Source organism: Eulemur rufifrons, chromosome 7 (assembly GCF_041146395.1).
Source record: "Eulemur rufifrons isolate Redbay chromosome 7, OSU_ERuf_1, whole genome shotgun sequence".
Taxonomy (NCBI): domain Eukaryota; kingdom Metazoa; phylum Chordata; class Mammalia; order Primates; family Lemuridae; genus Eulemur; species Eulemur rufifrons.
This window is the reverse complement of record NC_090989.1, coordinates 240,062,436-240,084,236: the sequence shown is the minus strand read 5'-3', so window position 1 is coordinate 240,084,236 and position 21,801 is coordinate 240,062,436. Positions and strand designations below refer to the sequence as shown.

At 34.3% G+C, this 21,801-nt stretch overlaps 1 protein-coding gene across 1 annotated transcript in view; it reads right to left on the bottom strand.

Moving 5' to 3' along the window:
• Positions 1-21,801, bottom strand: part of DENND4C (DENN domain containing 4C) — a 93,404-nt gene that overhangs the window by 47,909 nt on the left and 23,694 nt on the right. The window contains exons 3-10 of the mRNA XM_069476505.1: positions 21,223-21,475; positions 20,392-20,461; positions 18,454-18,623; positions 14,117-14,355; positions 12,531-12,597; positions 11,274-11,332; positions 10,258-10,402; positions 6,395-6,570 (exon numbers count right to left, since the gene is read on the bottom strand). Of these exons, the coding sequence (XP_069332606.1) occupies positions 6,395-6,570; positions 10,258-10,402; positions 11,274-11,332; positions 12,531-12,597; positions 14,117-14,355; positions 18,454-18,623; positions 20,392-20,461; positions 21,223-21,475 (1,179 nt within the window). The remainder of the gene's footprint in view (positions 1-6,394; positions 6,571-10,257; positions 10,403-11,273; positions 11,333-12,530; positions 12,598-14,116; positions 14,356-18,453; positions 18,624-20,391; positions 20,462-21,222; positions 21,476-21,801) is intronic.

Here is a 21,801-nt window from a genome sequence, read left to right as displayed (position 1 = left end):
AAGGCTTCTAGGAGAACAGGAGACAAAGTCTTGGTCCCACCAAGTAGGGTGTTAGAACTGAGACCTTCAAATTTAAACCGGGACCCTTGAAAGGTTGGCTCAGCTTGGATTTTGATTGGAGGGTGGAGTGGCATGGATCTCTGAGAATTTGTTACAAGAGACTGCCTAATGGGTTTAGGGTTTGATTGTGTACTATCAGCATGGTCCAAGAAACTCCAAGTCAAAATAATTAACTTCAAGTGTTCCCTGGCTGGTAATACCACACCAGCAGAGAAGCAAATATAATACCCTCTCTGGAAGGACAACTGACTAATAAAAAAGCTAATACTTTGTGTGTGCCAAGTACTGTTAAAAGGCACTTATTTTAACATCTCTGAAACTGTAACATGTTTTAAAAGTGATAGAATGTCAAGTTTAATTCTGATCTTCTCTCATTTTACGTAATCACTATCTAATATTTTAGTGCTATCTTTTAACAGCTCTCCCCAAATTAAACATTGTCAATACTGTCTGGATTATCATCAGTTTAGCACTAACATTTACTACCTGTGTGACTCTGTATGAATCACTTAACTAGTCTGTTACTCAATTTTCTTATCTGCAAAATGGGGATAATAATGTACCTAATATACAGGGCTGTTGTGAGTTGATAAACTGCATTTCATCTAATTTAAAAAGCTATCAATTGTAAAAAGTCATTGTCTTTGTACCAATAAAAGTAAAGGTATGTTGCCAACTAAAGTCTATGTTAAAGTATTTTAAACTCTACTGGAGGGTAAAATGTTAATTTTAAGCTTCAAGTATCCATATTAAAATTAAAATATTAAAGGGGGCCACTAAAGGGATATAAAATTATATACACACACACACAATCACACACACACAATATAACATTTAGGTAAGCAGAAAGGAAAAACAGAATAACTCATTCAATCCAAAAGAGAAAAAAGAAAAATAGTACTGAAAAAGCAGAATAGAAAGTACAGAATAAGAAAGATAAATGTACAACTACATAACAATACATGCAAAAGAGCGGATTTTTAATTAAAAGACAAATGTCAGATTAGATTTTTAATGCCCATTATATAGTATATACATAAAATTTGAAATTAAAAGAAAAGGACATACCAAATATAATATGTACATAATATATTAATGTCAGAAGAAAAACACAGACTAACACAACGAGCATTAGAATTTTTCTTTTAAAAACTACATGATAGTATTCATTTAGCCGAATAGAACAATTTTGAACTTGAGTGCACCTTGTAACACAGCCTTAAGTATATAAAGTAATGTCCAAGTAGCTATAAATACAATCGACAAACCCACCATCCCACTGGGAATTTTTAGTATTTAGTATGATCTTACAGCTCAAAAATAAGTTAAAACATATACACATGCCCTTGTTCCTCATCTGCTCAGCTCCCTCACTCCCCCAAAAGATAATACTAGTTTCTTGTGCATACTTTTAAGATTTCTTTATTTCAAAACTAGCAAATACAAGTGTACATAATTATCCCCTGCCTTTTCTTTTGCACAAAGCAGCACACCATAATACACAATTATAGACTTTGATTTTTTCATTTAACAATATATAATTTGAGAGCTTTCCCAACATAGAAAGCATCCTCATTATTTACAGTAGTACTGTATTGTATGGACATACCATTAAACAAGTCTGGGACATTTGGATTTTTTTTCTATTTTGAACAAACATCACTTCATGCAAAATAAAACATTAGGATAAATTCCTAGGAGTGGAACTGCTAAACAACATATACATTTGTAATTTTGACAAACACTGCCAAATACCCTCCACAGAGGTTGCAATCATGTATACTCCACTCCTACTGCAATCAATGCAAAAGACTGTTCATTTCCCACCAGCCTCAAAGGAACAGTATACTACTATGCATTTCATTTTGCATTTTTCTGGCAAATCTGAAAAGTGAAAAAATAGTCTCTAAGTGTAAAACTGATGTAGCATTTCTCTTATAATGAATAAGGTACTTAAGCATAATTTTTACTTTTCTGTGAAAAGACTTCATAATCTGTCTATTTTTCTATTGGATCATTGGTCTTTTGTCAATTTCTAGGGACTCTTTCACATGGAATATTTACAAAAACTGATCATAGGCCAGGCGCAGTGGCTCACGCCTGTAATCCTAGCACTCTGGGAGGCCAAGGCAGGAGGATCGCTCGAGGTCAGGAGTTCGAGACCCGCCTGAGCAAGAGCAAGACCCCGTCTCTACTAAAAATAGAAAGAAATTAGTTAAACAACTAAAAATATATAGAAAAAGTTAGCCGGGCATGGTGGTGCATGCCTGTAGTCCCAGTTACTCGGGAGGCTGAGACAGGAGGATCGCTCGAGCTCAGGAGTTTGAGGTTGCTGTGAGCTAGGCTGGCGCCACGGCACTCTAGCCTGGGCAACAGAGGGAGACTCTGTCAAAAAAAAAAAAAAAAAACAAACCATAAGGTACTTAGGAATAAATAAATCTAGCAAAATATGTGCCCAATCTTTTTGGAGAAATATAAAGTTTATTGAAAACCTTTTAAAAGATTAATGAAGTGAAATACCACATTCATGGGTAGGGACATTTTATGTCATCTGCCTCCAAATTGATCTATAAACTCAACAGAATTCTAATGAAAATCACAACATAATTTTGTGTGAAGCTTAACAAGATGGTATTAAAATTTATATGGAAATGCAAAAGACCAATTATAGGCAAAACAATTTTAAAGGCCGGGCGCGGTGGCTCACGCCTGTAATCCTAGCACTCTGGGAGGCCGAGGCGGGTGGATCGCTCAAGGTCAGGAGTTCGAGACCAGCCTGAGCAAGAGCGAGACCCCGTCTCTACTAAAAATAGAAAGACATTATATGGACAACTAAAAATCTATATAGAAAAAATTAGCCGGGCATAGTGGCGCATGCCTGTAGTCCCAGCTACTCGGGAGGCTGAGGCAGTAGGATCGCTTAAGCCGAGGAGTCTGAGGTTGCTGTGAGCTAAGCTGACGCCACGGCACTCACTCTAGCCTGGGCAACAAGGTGAGACTCTGTCTCAACAAAAAAAAAAAAAAAAAAAACAATTTTAAAGAACAGGGGTAAAGGGACTTGCCAACTCATACCATGACTTATTTTTTTAAAAAGCTTTATTGTGATATAATTCACAGGCCATACAACTTACTTATTTGAAGTCTGCAATTCAGTACTTTTTATTCAATTCACGGAACTGTGTAACAACCACTACAATCAATTTTAAAATATTATCATCACCTCAAAAAGAAATCCCATACCCCTAATCCCCAATACTTCCATCTCCCCCATGCCAAGGCAACCACTAATCCACCTTCTGCCTCTACAGATTTGCCTATTTTGGACATTTCATATAAATGGAATCATACAATACAAGGCCTTTAGCATAATGTTTTCAATGTTTATCCATATTGTAGACCAGCGGTCACCAACCTTTTTGGCATCAAGGACTGGTTTCATGGAAGACAATTTTTCTATGGATTTGGAGGGGGTGGAGTGTGAGAATGATTTCGGGATGATTCAAGCACATTACATTTACTGTGCATTTTATTTTTATTATTATTACATTGTAATACCTAATGAAATAATTATACAACTCACCATAATGCCGACACTGATCTGACAGGAAGCAGAGCTCAGGCAGTGATGCTAGCCATGGGGAGCAGCTATAAATACAGATAAAGCTTTGCTTGCTCACCTGCAGCTCACCTCCTGCTGTGTGGCCTGGTTCCTAACAGGCCACGGACAGGTACCAGTATGGTCTCAGGTTGGGGACTGCAGTTGTAGACAACTTAATTTTAAAGTCATTAATATAGTGTAATACTGGTAAGAGGTTGACACAGACCAAAGGAACAGAATAACAAGCCCAGATACATGCCCACACAAGCATGAAAACTGATATGTAATAGGGTTGACACTGAAGACTAGTGGGGAACAGATGAACTAACTATTCAATAAACAGTCTGTATGACAATTGTTTATCCATGTGGGAAAAAGGCGGTATCTCTATGTCACACCATAAACTAACATCAAGTTTAGTTGAATGACAGAACTAAATAAGAGAGGTATAAAACCCTATAACTTTAAGAACAACCAGGATAATAGTTCATGACCTCAAGGCAGAGGATTTCATATACAAGAACCTAAAAGAGTAATGCATAATAAGAAATTGATAAATTTGATAAATTAAAATAAGCTTTTGTTCATCAAAAGACATCAAAAACAAGGAAATGACATGTCATAATGTGGGAGATGCTATTTGCAATGCGTGTGACAGATCAAGAATTAATTCCAGATCATATACACAATTTCTACAAATCAAAAGAAAAAGACAAACAATCCACAAAATGCACCAAAAAAAAAAAAAAGGAACATTCAATTCATGGGAGAGGAAAACCAAAGGGTAAAAAAGAAATAAAAATGCTCAATTCGTTATTAATTAGGGAAATGGCAACAAAAGCCACAGTGAGATACCATTACCATCAAATTAGTAAAAAAATTTAAAAGTCTGACCACAAGTGTTGGCAAGAATATGAAACAAAGAGAACTCTCAGCTGCTGCTGAAGAGGGAGTAAATTAGGGAGAGTAATTTAGTATTAGCTATTAAGTTGATGATGCTCATTTCCTACATTAGCACTTCCAGGTATATGCTTCAGAGGAATTCCTGCCCATGTACCCAAGGAAATATGTACAACAATAATTAGAACAGCCTTATTCATAACTGCCGAGATCTAAATACAACCTAAATGTCCATCAACATTGATGATATTTGAAGCTATAATACATGTATCAATGGATGAACCTCACAAAGAATGCTAAGCAAAAAAGCAATTTACAGAAAACTATTTACATAGAAAAAAATTATAAAGTATGAAAAATAGAATTTCATTTAGATTAATACATATATAATAAATGTTTTTAAAACACATGGAAATAACAAACACCAAATTCAAGATAATGGTTACCTCTGGGAGAAAGGAGCAAGATATGTTTGTGGAGGACTATCCAGGGGTTCAAATTTATCGGTAACATTTTATTTCTTAATAAAGATTATGGTGGATAGATGAGAGTTTACTTACATTATTCTATACTTTTGGGGTATCTAAAGCATTTCATAATTCTGTAAGTACAAGTGTGTAAACAATTCAAAGTTATTTTAGAAAACAAGGTTTTGATTAATAGAAATTTTATAGACATTATTCAAAACTGGGCAAAATTAAGAATCTCCACAATATTATTTTATTCAGATAGTAAATAAAATAAGGTAAAACTATGAGTTACAATTTCATAATCATTTCTAAAAGCACCACAATGAATACACTCCTGAAATAATTGTTTCTCAGGGAGAGCTGTTTATAAACAACAAAATGTGTGCTACAAAAAAATATTTAATTCATGCAAGTGATTACTTTCAGGCTACAAGTAAATTGAAATGCACATAGTAAGGACCCACTACAGCTATGTAGTTTCAAAATACAATGGTAGATCCATTTCAAAATTATACTTTAAGCTATAGTAAATGCTTGCTTCCTTCCTTAAGTTATTCCTTTGGTTCAAATAAAGGTATTTTCCGAACCAATTCTATTACTGTGACCATTTAGACCTCACCCTAAATTTTTCTCTATTCCTTTTCTGCCAATCTCAAACAGTAAAGAATAAAAGTGTTCCAGGACCTGGAAGCTGGCACCAACACTACAGAATTTTCAATACTTTACTGCCCTTTCCTACTTTTTTGGAGTAAAGGGGGTAGCTCTTAAGCATCCATCCAGAGTTATCAATACTTCTTTTATTAATGTAGTATGCTACTCTCTGACCCCCAAGCTATACCACTGCTGTACTTATTTATCACTTCCAGCAAACACAAACTATGACTGATTTTTAATAGCAATTTCTATGCAGTGAAGAATAGATCCTTATAAGATTCAAATCCTGACAACTAAGAAAAAGGTGTAAAGTCACCCAATGTTGTAACTAAACTTTATCTCAAGCAGGTAAACTCACTTTACTTACATATGGATTTTGAATTAAACCTAGAAAGCATATCATTTCTTGAGCTCTGAAAGCAGTGTTTAACCATTTTTTTTCAAATGCATATTCTCTTTTGATAAACAAATATTTCCTGTCTACTGCTAACATTATTACCCAAACATGAATTATTATAATATTGAACACTTTTTTTCAAAACATACAGCTTTCCCAGATTCTGATAGCTGCCCTGGTTGAGAAATGCTGCATTTAAGATGAATATTTATTAACAACTTTCAAAAATAGCATATTTGTAGATGCTTTCAAAGAGATGTAATTATATATGGCAAAATATATAAATGGGAGATAATATAAAACAAATCAACTTACACATATAACATGTTCGTATCCAAGTCAATGCAAACAACATCTTGTGGTGGGTCATGAAGATCAAAATACCTTGAGTCAACTCCAACTATAAACGGTAAAGGTGCACTAAGCACCGCAGCCAGCGAGAGAGGACAAAGGGGAATATATGGGCATTGCCACTGAAATGGAAAGATCATCTGCGGAAAAAAGTTTTAAAAAATTAACCAAATTTTTAATTTGTAATAAAAATTATATAATTAATATTACTGAAAAGGGACAACTGAAAAGCAGTTAAGTCTAGTTTTTTTTTTTTACCTTAAACTTTATTCCAAAACTAAATGACTATAAAATATTACTAAGCAATACTGTGAAACAATGTGATTAAAATTTTCAAGCGTGACAATGATCATAAGCATGATAAAAATACTAACAGCTCTCTGCATGCTAATTCTTCTAATAACTATATAAAACCCACACCATTATTTTATGGAAAGAGTCAAAGCAGAGAGATAACATTGCCCAAAATATCATAAAACAAACTTACGATCTTTAACTCTTATGCATTCCATCCACCTATTAATTTTCAAAATAATCTCTGACCAAAATCCAACTAAAAACACCAAGAATTTAAAAAAAAAACTAATGATTCCCTTGGGAATAGTAATAGTCAATTGATGATCTCAACAAAAAAATTTCCCAACTGCTCAAGTAATCGTAGAAAATGATCCAACTTCAGCAAAGCTTGACATCTCAAAAATATAGTCAACATAAAACATTCCTCAGGAATCTTTACCAGTTTTCCTTTATAAAGCTCAACTTTAATTGTATCGTGCGCTTTTTTTCCTTAAAAAAGGCAAGTCTTTGATAAGTTAAAAAAAAAGATTAAAAACTTTTAAATAATCAGTTGATACTAAAATTTTAATCATTCTTGGTAATTTTTTTCCTCTACTATAAAAATCCTCTCTATCTTTCAAGGTCCAGTTCAATTCTCACTCTTATCCATCATTCCTTACCACAAAGAAATGCCTACAGTACTTACTACTTCTGCCAGTTATTACACATGGGTATTCAAGACTGGGATTTTTGTCTTCATTTACTTAATATTTGAGCACTTACTATGTACCAATCACTGTTCTACATGATGGGATGACAATGACTGAAACAAAGATCCCTGCTCTTATGAGGCTTACAGTCTAGGATAACGGTCAGAAAACTTTTCCTGTAATAGATGGTAATATTTTAGGCCTTGCGAGCTATATTGTCTCTGTCACAACTACTTAACTCTGCTGTCATGCATGAAAACAGTCACAGAAAATATATAAATAAATGGTTTATGTTCCAAATAAAACTTTATTTACAAAAACAGGTGGCAGTCAGGATCTGGTCATCATTTGTCAATGCCTGATCAAGCAGGAAGAAATAGAAAATAGGAGACAATAATAAATAAAATATATAATACAGGTTGAGCATCACTAATCTGAAAATCCAAAATCTGAAACTTTTTGAGCACCAACATGACACTCAAAGGAAATGCTCACTGGAACACTCTGGACTTTGGATTTTCAGATTAGGGATATTCAACCAGTCAGTGTGTATTCTGCAAATATTCCAAAATCCAAAAGAGTCCCAAGTCTGAAACACTTCAGGTAAGACATACTCAACCTACATGTCAAGAAGTGCTATGGAAAAGTGAAAAAGTAAAGCCAATGAAGGAGATCAGAGTCCAGAGCAAGAGAGAGGGAAAACAGGTTGTATTAGGACAAACAGGATAAGCCTCATTAAGAAGGTAACAACTGAGCTGAAACCTGAAGGTGAGGGATTTAGTCCAGGGGATATCTAGGAAAAGGGTGCCTCAAAGAGAAGGAATAGCTAGGGCAAAGGCCTAATATGCTCCAGCCATAGCAAGGAGGCCAGTATGGCTGGAGCGAGTAAGCATGAACAGTAGTAGGAAATGAGATGTGACTGCTGAGGGGCAGAGCCACTCCCATAGGACCTTGCGAGGACTTCAGATTTCCTTGAGTGAAAACTGACTATCTTCTATTCAATAAAAGGTATGTTACACCTGCAACTATGTAAGAAACCTTGGGCCGGGCGTGGTGGCTCACGCCTGTAATCCTAGCACTCTGGGAGGCCGAGGTGGGCGGATCGTTTGAGCTCAGGAGTTCGAGACCAGCCTGAGCAAGAGCGAGACCCCATCTCTACTAAAAATAGAAAGAAATTATATGGACAGCTAAAAATATATATAGAAAAAATTAGCCGGGCATGGTGGCGCATGCCTGTAGTCCCAGCTACTCGGGAGGCTGAGACAGGAGGATCGCTTGAGCTCAGGAGTTTGAGGTTGCTGTGAGCTAGGCTGACGCCACGGCACTCACTCTAGCCTGGGCAACAAAGTGAGACTCTGTCTCAAAAAAAAAAAAAAAAGAAACCTTGGAACAAAACTATGTGGCAGCAAAATGTGCCATCCTTCTCTTTACCTTTGACTTTTTCAACACAATCATAAATAGGGTCATTTTTTACAAAGCACTTAAGGGCTTTATCAATTTTTGCTATGGGTCTCCATTAATTCTTTGATACTCTTTTATATTCCCTGATATTCAGGTCATTTTCCTTTTGAAGCATTTATCCTGTCATCACTCTTTGCAATTTTCTCTTCTTCAAATGGTAACTGGCCTAACTACCAAATCCTGATTTATCAATGATTTTGCATGCAATTCAGACAGCTCTCTAACATGAGTTACATAAACCTCATACAATCTTGCATGTTTAGTAAGATTACCAATTCCACGTGGCATTTTTTTCCACCTGTTCTTGCACGGTATTGCTAAAATCAATTAAGAGACTGGGCCACAAAGATTCTGACAAAGGAACATGGATAAACACTAATATTTTAGAAAGGAATATTTGAGTGGGAAATTTTTAAAACTGGTCAGTTCACTAACAAATATTTATGTTATATTTATACATTATAACAACTTTTGCTTTCACATAGAGACTTGGAAAAGTAATACCTGATGAGGATTCTTCTATAAGTCATCTCATATGGTTATTATTGTTTTTTGTCCTAGCAGCATTTCTCTGACCAGATTAAGATCTTGGAGACATACCCCATTTGTTGTTCTAACAAGTATTAAGAACCTACTCCACGCTAGGCAACTATCACAAGTGCTAAGAATACAGGGGTAAACAAGAGACTAGGTCCTTACTTCCAAGAGACTTACATTCTTAAAATGGGGAAGAGAAGAAAGCAGGGTCAACTATTTTACATTAAACAACAATGGGAGATAGAGTTGGAGAAATGGAACATCCAAAGTTCTATGGCCTATAAAGCCCTACATGAGTAGACTTCTTTCCAAGTGCAATGGGAAGCCATTAAAGAGTTTTAAGCAGGGGCAGGACTCAATTTAATTTTTATTTATGCTTTCCACAAGAGCTAAGGCTAAGCCTTTTATATTATACTATTTCATAATCACTTAGAATTTCCTATATATTATTGGTTCACAATGCTTAAAAGTTAAAATGGGAAGAAATTAACCTGTAATTCATTTGCATGATAATTTACAATTTCATTGTAACTGAAATTGGCCAGAGCCTCTCATTTAATTCAATCAGGATCATTCACAAGTTTTATTATTATGTAATCATATAGTTTTTATTCTCTGGAGAACTCTAAAATGTGAAAAATGAGAAATGACATTTTTCCTCAAATAAAAATCACCTTTGTTTTCTTTATACCTCCTATTTTTCTTTGCCACCTGATTATATTTATGTTAAACCTTTACTAGGCCAATAATTTTTAACGTTGCTTTTTTTAAGAAGAAAACTTCCCTTTAGAGTAAAACTTCCCTGACAGTAATTTGGTACTAAAAAGAAAATTCTATACTTACAGCTACAACAGCTTCAGCTACCCCAGTCAATACAGCTGGCCTAAGAGAATGCAGCAGGATTTTACTTTCAAGTAAAACAAAGAGCAGCAGTGTTGCACAATTCTCAGGACCCAGATTCATTAGCAAGGTGCTAAAGTTGGCTCCACTAGAAAAAGAGGGAAAGAGATAATTGTGAAATATTTTGCTAAAACATGTTAAGATTTGCTTGTTAAATTATTTCCTAAGAATTAATAGATTGGGAATTTACTATTAATTTCAAGTCTTGATTTACTTAATGAAAAGTAACAACTTTAATGAAATGGAATAACATAGGTGATTTAAACTCATCCTCTGGTAACAAAGGGGCATTTACCAGGAAAGATATTCCTGAAGAACAACCATTTGAGCTGAGCTCAAAAGCATGGAAGTAGGAGTGAGAGTGAAGGGGTAGGGGTAGGAGACAACAAATGGAAAGGTCCTAGGGCAAAAAAAAGCTATTGTCATATTTAAGAAATTGAAATAAGTCTACTGTAACCAAAGCATAGTAGAGGAGGGGGTAAAAACAGCAAGAGATTAGGCTGAAACTGAAATTACATACACATTTTCAAAAGGACACACTGGTTGCAAGGTAGATAAAGAACTGAAGGAAGACAAGAGTAAACGGGTCCCAACTAAGTTACCAAAGTAGTCCAGGTGAGAAATCACACTAGCTGAGAATAGCAATGCAGATTAAGAGAAGTAAATGGATTCAAGACATTTAGGAGGTTAAAATCAGTTCACCTTGAACATTTAGTTATGAACTGGATATGAGAAGCAGAGACGAGAGAAAAAGGATATTCCCTATATCCAAACTTGCAACTCTCTTAAGTGTTCCCATTTGTAAAATAGCCCTACCATCCATCCAGTTATCAAAGTTAGAAACATTAAAGCTATCTTTATCTGTTTGTAAAATAACATTTATTATCCTAAACCCTAAAATATTTTAAAGCATTCTGCTCCAAGTGAATAAATATATTATTTTAAATACTATTAATTACCTTAGTGGTAAAGGTGTAGAAACTGGCTGTGATAATATTAATGCATCATGGACTGACAGCTTAAAAAAAAAAGAGACGGATTAACCAAACCACTTTTGAAATCTAAATATTTAGATCAAGGGTAAAATAGAAAATAGTTTAATATGCAGATAATTTTTGATACGTGCTAAAATATAAAATGACAGCTATATTTACTTGGAGGTATTATATTAGTTCTTTTTAGTTAAATGGTTGGTTTGACTGAATTTTGATTCAGTTAATTGGTTAAAATAGTTTTTTAAAAATTATGGAATAATTTTTTTTTTTTTTTGAAGTAGAGTCTCGCTATATTGCCCAGGGTGGTCTTGAACTCCTGGGCTCAAGCTACTCAGCCTCCCAAGTAGCTGAGATTAGAGGCTCGTGCCAGTGCCTCGTTGGAGTAAGTGCTTTATAAAAGCCTCATTTATTTACTCAACAGACTGGTAGGCAATTGGCAGTTGCCTGACATATATTAATACTTGCTGAAATGAAACACATTCAAGAGCAACAATATCTAACTTAATTCTACCATGTATAATGTCGAGAATGTCTTGGAAAATTTTTTAAATAGCTTGCTTTTCTGTAGACCAGTGCTACTCAAAGTGCCAGCATATAAACTATTACGGTCCAGGAAGAGATAGTAAATAAATGGAGAGCAAAACATTAAGCAACTTTTATGGCAATCTAACCTTGCTCCCACATCCAAGCATGTGACCAGTGGAATCATTTCTACAGACAGGGTATGGACCGTTCCTGCCTATACTGATCTCACAAAGTAAGCTGAATATGTCACAAGCTGTATATCTATTTAGGTCTGCCACTTATTTGAAATAAAAAGAAACTGGTCCTTTAGCATAGTTTGAAAAGCACTATTTTAGACTTTCAGCTACCAACACCAACCATAGCTCATTTCTTATTTCATATTAGACACTCTGATATAGGAACATGCCCATAAAATAATTCTGGGTTTTATGTTATTAAAATTAGCTACATAAAAGCCATGCATGGATCAATGATGATAACATCATGAACCAAGGATTATAATTATTCCAATTCTGTACATCAAAATCCAAAACCCAGTAAGAAAGGCTGTTCAGTAAAGCTACAAAATACAGGAAATCCAAGGACTTTTGAATGCATATTGCTCCACCTTAAATCCAAAGGGTTGTAGAATCTATTCTGCAGTGACTGGAATGAACATATGCAGAGCTCCCCCCAAATATACTCTTTTTTGATTACCTGTACAAGGATTCTTGGTCTTTGTGGTGAAGGAAAAGGGATATTTTGCATAAAATGTGAAATGTGCCTGGAAAAAATTTTGAAATAAAGATCATAACTACATTTCTAAAATGCTTCATAGATTTTAACAAATTTTAAATATCACTATATATCATCTCAGATATGACAAAGCCATTTATCTAAAACTTATGCAAAATAAATAAATTTGCTTAGTATAAATGAATGTATTCATGCCCATTAAACTTCTGAAATGAATAACGTATTTCATGATTGAAAATCTATACTTATATCCATTATTACCAGAAAAATAAAAATAATATGAAAATAGTTTTCACGAAAGAAACTAACTTATAGCCCTGGTTATCAGTACAGGGAGCAACTAACTGTGATATAATGAATTAACACTAATACAGAATTGAATCCCAGATTTCCTACTGTAACTTTGAGCAAACCACCTACCCACTCTATTTCTCTACCTATAAATAAGGCTTCTTAAGTTTCTTCAAAGTTTTCAGCTCCTAGGAGCCACTAAAATGCCAGGTATTACTTCAACTGAGAAAAAAACTGATCACATACATTGATTTTATTTTCACAAACTATTCAGAGAATCTTAATTTTTCAAAAAGTTGCTAACTTGTCACTAACCTTAAATTTTACTTCAAAAAGTTTTAAATTAATCTGACAGCTGAAAGTTAAATCTAAAACTATGAACCATTAAACTGGCATTCCAGGAGTACAGTAATATTAAAACCATATTTCTATTTCTACATCAAATTGTGATGAGTTTATGCACAGTATTTTACTATTTTTAAAGCTGATTTTTGAACAGCATTATTTTAAAACCTTCAGGTATTAATAATTATCCCCACCTTATCCACTAAACTAGTATGTTTCACATCTATTCTTTCTGCTATAATGTGAAATTTTTAATATTGTGAGAAAAAAATCTATGCTTACACATACTTTAACACGTTACACAAAACTCTTGACACTTCTTGGTTTATTAGCAGAGTACATAAATTATATACTATAATAAACAAAAGTCAATGTGCCACTAGAAATCAGAAAAAATGGTTTAAAAAACAGTAGATCCACGTATATTTTTCTTGCTTACAAAAGATTTCCATAACAAAAGAAATTACAAATCAAAGGGAAGGCAAGAAGTCTGTCAATGCCAAACCAAAACCTCACTTTCAATATCAATTAATTCACCCTTACTATCAGTTTAGAGATGTTTTATAGTTTGAATTTGGAATGGCCACTTGTATTGGGGGAGGCAGTGTATGTCTTTCCATCAATAACTATTTTTCTCTTAGTTATTAGACAATGAATAGGAAGAAGAACATACACACAATACAATTTATAGGAGTTACTTCTTCAGCTGAATTCTCAAAAGATTATTTGACCATCCTTACCAGCATCCTTTAAATTCACAGCCAATGATTGAGGTGAAAAAGGGAATAAGTAAAAAGTAGGGTGAATGTGACTGTCATTCCCGTTCAACTTTGCTACTAACGTTAAACAAAGAATGAAATGAAACAAACATCCAGTTTTTCACCAGACAGCTCTCAAACCACTACACGTACTTTTCAATGGGAAGAGGATGTGGTCCAGACACAGAAAGTTTGTAGATAAACATAAGAAATTTTCTAAAAGCTTCAAAAAAAGGCCAGTGTGAGAGTAAACAAATGCATTTGTTTGAATTGATGGATTTGGGGACAATTTTTCTCTCCACAGGTGTCAACAGGCCCAGCTGCATAAGCTGTTTCTCTGTTAGAAGTTCCCGAGAGTAAGGTTCATAGAACTGGATGGCAGCTCCATATACCTACAGAGTAATAGAATTCTGTTATAAGATTTGTTTTTAAAAATTAACTTCTCTTTTCTCTTACTATACAAGAAATATTTGCTTGGAGTACATATTATACAGATAAATGAAAGAAAAGTCTCACCTAAAATTCTATCCCAGAGACAACCAGATTTTGATATAAATCCCTCTAGAATTTTTTCACTACAATTATACATTCAATCACATACCTTATACAAAAATGGATGGTACCTTCTTGTAACCTGCTTCCATTTTTAACCACACAGTGAAATTTTTTACCTAGCTCCTAACCTAGAGAATACACTCTAATGACCTTCTTCAAATTGCATTTGTTGTTTATCACCCCAAACAAAAGCTCTGGTACCCCTTAAATATGAACTTCCCATTCCTCCAACCCAACTCCAAGCCCCTGGTATCTCTATTCTACTTTCTATCTCTACAAATATACCTATTCTAGGGAAACCATACAGTATTTGCTCTTTTGTGTCTGGCTTATTTCATTTAGTATAGAGTTTTCAAGGTTCATTCATATTGCAGCTTGTATCCGAATTTCATTCTTTAAGGAATAATATTCTATCACATGTACATACCACATTTTATTTACCCATTCATGTGATGATGGACATTTGGGTTGTTTCTACCTTTTGCCTATTGTCAATAATGCTGCTATGAACATTGGTGTACAGGTATCTGAGAGCTTGCTTTCAATTCTTTTGGGTATATACTTGGGAGTAGAAATGCTGAATCATATGGCAATTCTATGTTTAACTTTGGGAGGAGCTGTGAAACTATTTTTCCAAAGCAGGAGCAACATTTTACAATTCCATCAGCAATGTTCAAAGGTCCAATTCCTCCATATCCTAGCCAATACTTCCTTTCTATTTTTAAAATAGCCATTCTAGTGAGTATGAAGTGGTATCTCACTGTCATTTTCACTTGCATTTCCTAGGGGATTAGTAAGCATCTTTTCAGGAGCTTATTAACCATTTGTATGTCTTCTTTAGAGAAACAGCTATTCAAGTCATTTCCCATTTTCTAATTGGGTTGTTCAGTTTTTTACTGTTGAATTATAGGAGGCCTTTATATACTCTGGATACAAATACCTTATCAGATACATGATTTGCAATATTTTCTCATCTTCTGTGGCTTGTCTTTTTACTCTCTGAACAAACAAAAGTTTTCAACTTAGATGAAGTCCAATTTATATATGCTTTCTTTTGTTAGCTGCGCTTTTGGTGTCATATCCAAGAAATCACTGCCAAATCCAATGTCAGGAAGACTTCCCCTGTGTTTTCTTCTAAGAGTTTTACACTTCTAGCTCTTAAGTTTAGGTTTTTGATCCACTTGACTTAATTTTTACATATGGTACAAGGTATACCTGTTTTCAGTCACATCTAAACTTTTTATTACCTTTATCCCTTCAGCTTCTTTCAAATTATGAGCCTTTATATGGCCTTATTTACTTTTTCCTCCTAGACCTTTTGGTCAAGCACCTTAAATCTACTGACATCTTTGTTCTTACACTAGATAACTATTTTTTTCACCTCAATCCACTACAATTTACCTTCCATCTCCATCAAAACTATTCTAATCGAGGTTTTCAAAACTTCCTAACTGAAGCACTTTCAGTGGCTTTTGATCTCTCTCTGACACATGATATATTCCTCTGTCTTGATACTCTCTACTCCTTTGATATCTTTGACAGTACAAATTTCTCTTTGTTTTCTGGCTACTTCTCTCTTTCCTACACTAGATCCACTTATGTTGCCCATCACTTAAATGTTAGCATTTCCCAAGAATCTAACTTCATGTTTCTCTTCTATTTAGGAAATTGCATTCCGTCATGGCTTTAACTATAATCATCGTACAGACAAAACACAAACCTTTCTTTCTAGGTCTACTTGACCCCTTTCCTGAACTCCAGACTCTTATTTTCTGGATGACTACTCAATAATCTCCTCCTGGATGTCCCATAGGCATCATAAACCAATATTTTCAAAAGTGAACTCACTATCTGCACACTTCTTCCAATATTCTCAATCTCACTCAGTAATGCTACCCAATCCCCAAATTGGAAATTTAGAAGTCATTCTCAATTCCTCTTTCGCTCACCGTATATCAAAACAACTACTGCAATAAGCCCTAATTGGTCTTAGTGAGAGGAAATATTTGAGTGGAAAACACACTGCAGACACACAGTCTTTGAGAGATAATAATGTGATCCTTCAAAAGTTTCCCATTACAGATCAAATGTCACAGTCCATGTAAATGGCATGATGTTCTCAATTCCTGATAGTACCTGCTGTTTCTGTTCCTGTTCAATGACACAGAGCTAGCTACAGTACCAGGCACATACACTATTTCATAATTTTGCGCCTTTGTACATTTTGTTCTGCTTTGGCGCTTCCTCCAATCTGTCCATTCTTCAAAATACCAGTATGTTGTCTGTTCCTCTGTGAAGCATTCCTATCATTATAGCCATCCCTTCCTCCCAACAAATTAATCCTTAGCTCTGTATTTTATGAATTTTGTAACTAGTAATTATATATATCAAAATTAACCCTTGCCTTCACAGAAACAACATTCCCAGATATAATTATTTCAAAGTGATCTCAAAGTTTTTAACAAGCAATACGACAAAGCATGAACATGAATTTCATACACATCAATGCTCACATGCTGATATCCCCTAACCAATGAATAAGCCTAGCAGATCACCCAGGACTCGTATCTCAATGAGGTCAAAGTAAATTTGGTAACTCTTAAGTGTCTGAAGATCTTAAAATTTCCAGTTATATTTATTACTTTCAACGAGAGAAACTGTAAATCACTATTAAGATAACGAATGCATTTACTCGTAGGCAATCTAGTTAATACAATATTGACCTTCACTCTGTATTTACTATGTTCTGGATCTGGACACTATGCTGGACACTTTACATATGATACCTTTACTATAGTAGTTATAAACTTGCAGCCTGTAGAATGAAGTCACAGATATATTTTGTTCAATCCACATGAGTCAGTTTATGTTATATTTTTCAATAAAATTGCCTATTTTATCAAATTTCCCAAGAAAGTTTCCATTTTTAAATAGCTACTATCTGCTTTTTTTCTGAATACTATTTTTGCCTTCTTTTGTTATTTTAATCTATTATATTTATGACATTATTATATTTATACATGTTTTATATAAGACAATAAGGATGTCTTTTCTCTCTGGTTGTTTTGTCTTTGGTGTTCCACGGTTTTACTATGATATAAAAAGCAGTGGGGGCCAGGTGTGGTGGCTCACGGCTGTAATCCTAGCACTCTGGGAGGCCGAGGCAGGAGGATCGCTTGAGCTCAGGAGTTCAAGACCAGCCTGAGCAAGAGCAAGATCCTGTCTCTACTAAAAATAGAAAAAATAAACTAACTGGGCATGGTGGCATGCGCCTGTAGTCCCAACTACTCAGGAGGCTGAGGTAGGAAGATGGCTTGAGCCTAAGAGTTTGAGGTTGCTGTGACCTAGGCTGACGCCTCGGCACTCTAGCTGGGGGAAACAGAGTGAGACTCTATCTCAAAAAAAAAAAAAAAAAATTCACGGAATTTTTTATTTTGAGGACCACATTTTTTGTTTCTAAACATCTGATTTTTTTTCCAGTCTATTTATTTTTCAAAATACCCTGTTCTTTCCTTGATATGAGCCCCTCTATTAGGTCTTAAATCATTTCAATTATATATTCAATTTATAACATCTTTTATAATGTCATTCTATCATTTCAACGTCTTGAGGGTCTAATCCAGATTTTAATTATGTCTTCCTGTTTCTTTCTATGGTACATCTTCTGTGACATCTTCTGTCAATTTAATCTCACCTTGAGACCTACGTTTGGGGAGTGTCTCTCCAGAGAGACTTAATATTAGTTTCTGTTATTGCTCCAGGAGTATCAGTATCCTGATACCAATTTTCATGTTGACTTTTCATCTTGGGCATTATAGTATACATTTAAACCAAAATGTATCATGTCTAAATAATCTAACAAATAACTTACAATAACCATTTTATGGGATAAAAACATGGACAAAATAGGTTTAATCAATGAGGTAAAAACATACCTTTTCGGCTGAAGAAGCTGTCAAGACAAAAGTTGAAAAAACTGGAAGCGGATATTTGGTTTGAGGATCCCAGCATTCAATAGTGGCTCCCATTGGAAGGCAGAAAAGAGGTACAGATTCTGAGAGTGGGAAAGACTCATAGTCATCTTCTGGATATCTAAAAATTAAACCTTTTGGAGAAAGGAGACAATGATGAACTCTTTAAATATAGTTACTTTTCTATAAATTATATTACTATATGATACATATTAATAGAATATTTTAATACCAAATTTCATGGCAAAATTTGTGTGAAATTTCAAAATCAATTTTTCTCTTATTAGAAATTAAAATAAATTAACAAATTTACCCTTTTTATTTTACCCATGGACTTTTGGTTAATTATAACATAGAAATGTATTAAATATAATAGTCAAGAGTCTATTCAACCAATCTTGATCACCAGTCTTACTGCATTTTTTTCTACATATGCCAACACCTTGTGGAGAATGGTAAGAGACATACAGAAAAATTTACCAACTATTTCAGTTAGTCTTCTGTAAAAAATTCAGAGAAGGGACAACTCTTATGAAATACTGCCAAGGCAACAGAAATTATCATAGCCCCTAAACTCATCTTGAGAAGCACTGTAAAAGGCATACAACATGAGCAGTAAACAAGACAGAAACCCTTGTGACTGAGTACAGAGTATGTGAGGCCCAGAAAACAGGAGCAGGGGGCACTCTGAGTACCACAACAAAGTCCCTTCAGAATAAGGCAGCTAGATGGCATCAGTTAATCAGCCTCTAATGACACCAATATACAAACCACCTCTAAGCTAAAAACTTCAAAATCAGTAGTTCAAATTTTGAGTCCAAATTTAGCCTCAAAAACTCTGTATTCTAAAATAAGCATATCATATCAAATACCTGAATACTTTCACAGAGCTGCTTTCTATAAGTTTTTTTTAAGTGATACTTTCTCACCACCAAAAAAAAAAAAAAAAAAATAGGAAATCACATATAATCAACACATTACAGAAGCATTAACAGTATCACATTTAAAAATACTACTGAATTTTATAGTTGTTAGTTGTTGCCTTTACTTTATATTATAAATTAAATGGTTTGATTCATTAGTGTGAATGTTTTTATGAGGACAATCAAGATTTTTCAGGTATGGGTTTGCCTAACTTTCCTGAAGTAAAACTTTACTGTAAAAACTGTGCATAATCAAAAATTAATTGGCACTGCTTCTTTTCACAAAGAAGTATTCCAGTATCTCTTTCTATTTACAACTGGAGCATACCTGTATTTTCAGTTTTTATCCCACCATACCAGTGGGATGAAGAGGTCACACTTAAATCTTTACAGCCCTTGACACTTTACTGTGCAGTAAGAATGTGGCGATAGATTTCTCAAATACTTCATGGCAGAAAAGTTTCTCGGGCCCTCCTCTCCTCCACATAGCTGATTCTTTGCAACAAGGGATAAAGGAAGCAACTCCACCTTTCATGGCAAGTAACATGTGGTTTCAAATCAGACACACAGAGATAAGAGAAGGAAATATAAGAAGTAAAGATGCAGGTTGACACCTTTCTGATTGCCAAAATATAAAAGGTCAGAGAGTAAGCAATTTTCCATTAAATTGTTAAATCTATTAATGTAGACCAAAACTTGAATGTTTATTCCACATATGATTTCTTTGGATAAAAGTTTAAATTTAATTAACAGCATGTTTTTTGTGTGTGTGGGAGGGGTGTATATTAATACATCTTGTAGTATATAATAGATTTAAGAAAACTTATGCCTTTACATGCTAAAAATTACAGGTAATTTAATTTTATGAATACATCAATTCCCCAAACTACAGAAAGAAGCATACTTTGTCTCTTCTAGCCAAATGTTAATATGCACAAATAACTATAGTAATAGAGACAATTTTTTTTAATTCACTTACCAGCTTTATATGCTATTGCATTTGAAGCAGGTACAGACTTCTTATAACACAGAAACACACTGGAACCCCACTGTAAAATATAAATTAGGTTTATAAAAAGACAAAAGAGTGAAAAGAAATTGATTTTATTGAATATCACCTTAAGATTCTGACTATTTATTCAGGAGAGTTTATTTAAAACTTATCTTCCCTATAATACGCAGAAATAAAAACTAAATAAAACTTATCTTTATCTAATAGGCTACATAGTGTAAAATAATGGCAAAGCATTAAGTTGAAAACACTAAAATAAAGAAAAGAAGGGGCAGGGTACGGTGGCTCACGCCTAAATACCAGCACTTTTGGAGGCCCTTGAAGCCAAGAGTTCAAGACCAGGCTGGGCAATACAGTGAGACCCCATCTCTACAAAAAATAAAATCAGCCAGGCATGGTGTCTCGTGCCTACAGTCCCAGCTGCTCAAGAAGCTGAGGCGGGAACATCACTTGAGTCCAGAAGCTGGAGGTTGCAGTGCACCACTGCACTCTAGCCTGGGTGACAGAATGAGACCCTGTCTCTAACAAAAAAAAGTAACAGACAATATTAGAATTTGCCAAAAAAAAATAAATAAATAAAACTCCCTGACTTAAAGTATCCTTTCTCTGGATGAAATTATGGTAAATCATCAGATAGGATGTTAAAAATTATTATAAATCATGAAAATTTGAGAGGTAAAAATAATAAAAACAAGAATCACAAAAATATAAAATGAGAGTAAATTAAACAGGAATCCAAAAAGTAGCCCCCTCTTACTTTCATATGAAATTTTGAAAATGAAAGAGCTTTATTCTTACCATTCCACAATTTAAGTTTTTGTCAACTTTGCAAAAGGTATGAGGAGGTGTTTCTCCTTTACTGGTTACAATAACACAGATATCAGTTACAGCCAAGGAATTCTGGGGTCGAATTACAGGAGCCCTTCGATAAGTGATAAAAATTCTTTGTGAAGTAGTTGAACTATTGTTGACATTGGCACAACGACCATAGGGCGTGGCTTGGATCACTTCACATCCTGGAATGAGCCGTTCTTTCCCTTCATATAAAACTCTGCATGGCAGGGAGGGGAGAAATAGATACATACATACATATATTTCAGATTAATGCTGGTTTTCTTCTTAAAACAAACAAATAAAAAAATCTGTTCTGAGTAGGCTCTAGCTGAATGAAAAAAAATTGGGTCTATTAATTGCTTCCCAAATCTTAACTACAATCCAAAATTAAAATTATTAACTTTGGGAACTACAAATCTCTGAACTATTTCAAAAACTGAAATATACTTTAAGAGGTATACAGGATTGAACAACTTGATTTTTTTGTTGTTTATTACAAGAAACATGAAAAAAGAAAGGGACAATACCAAAAACATTCTCAGG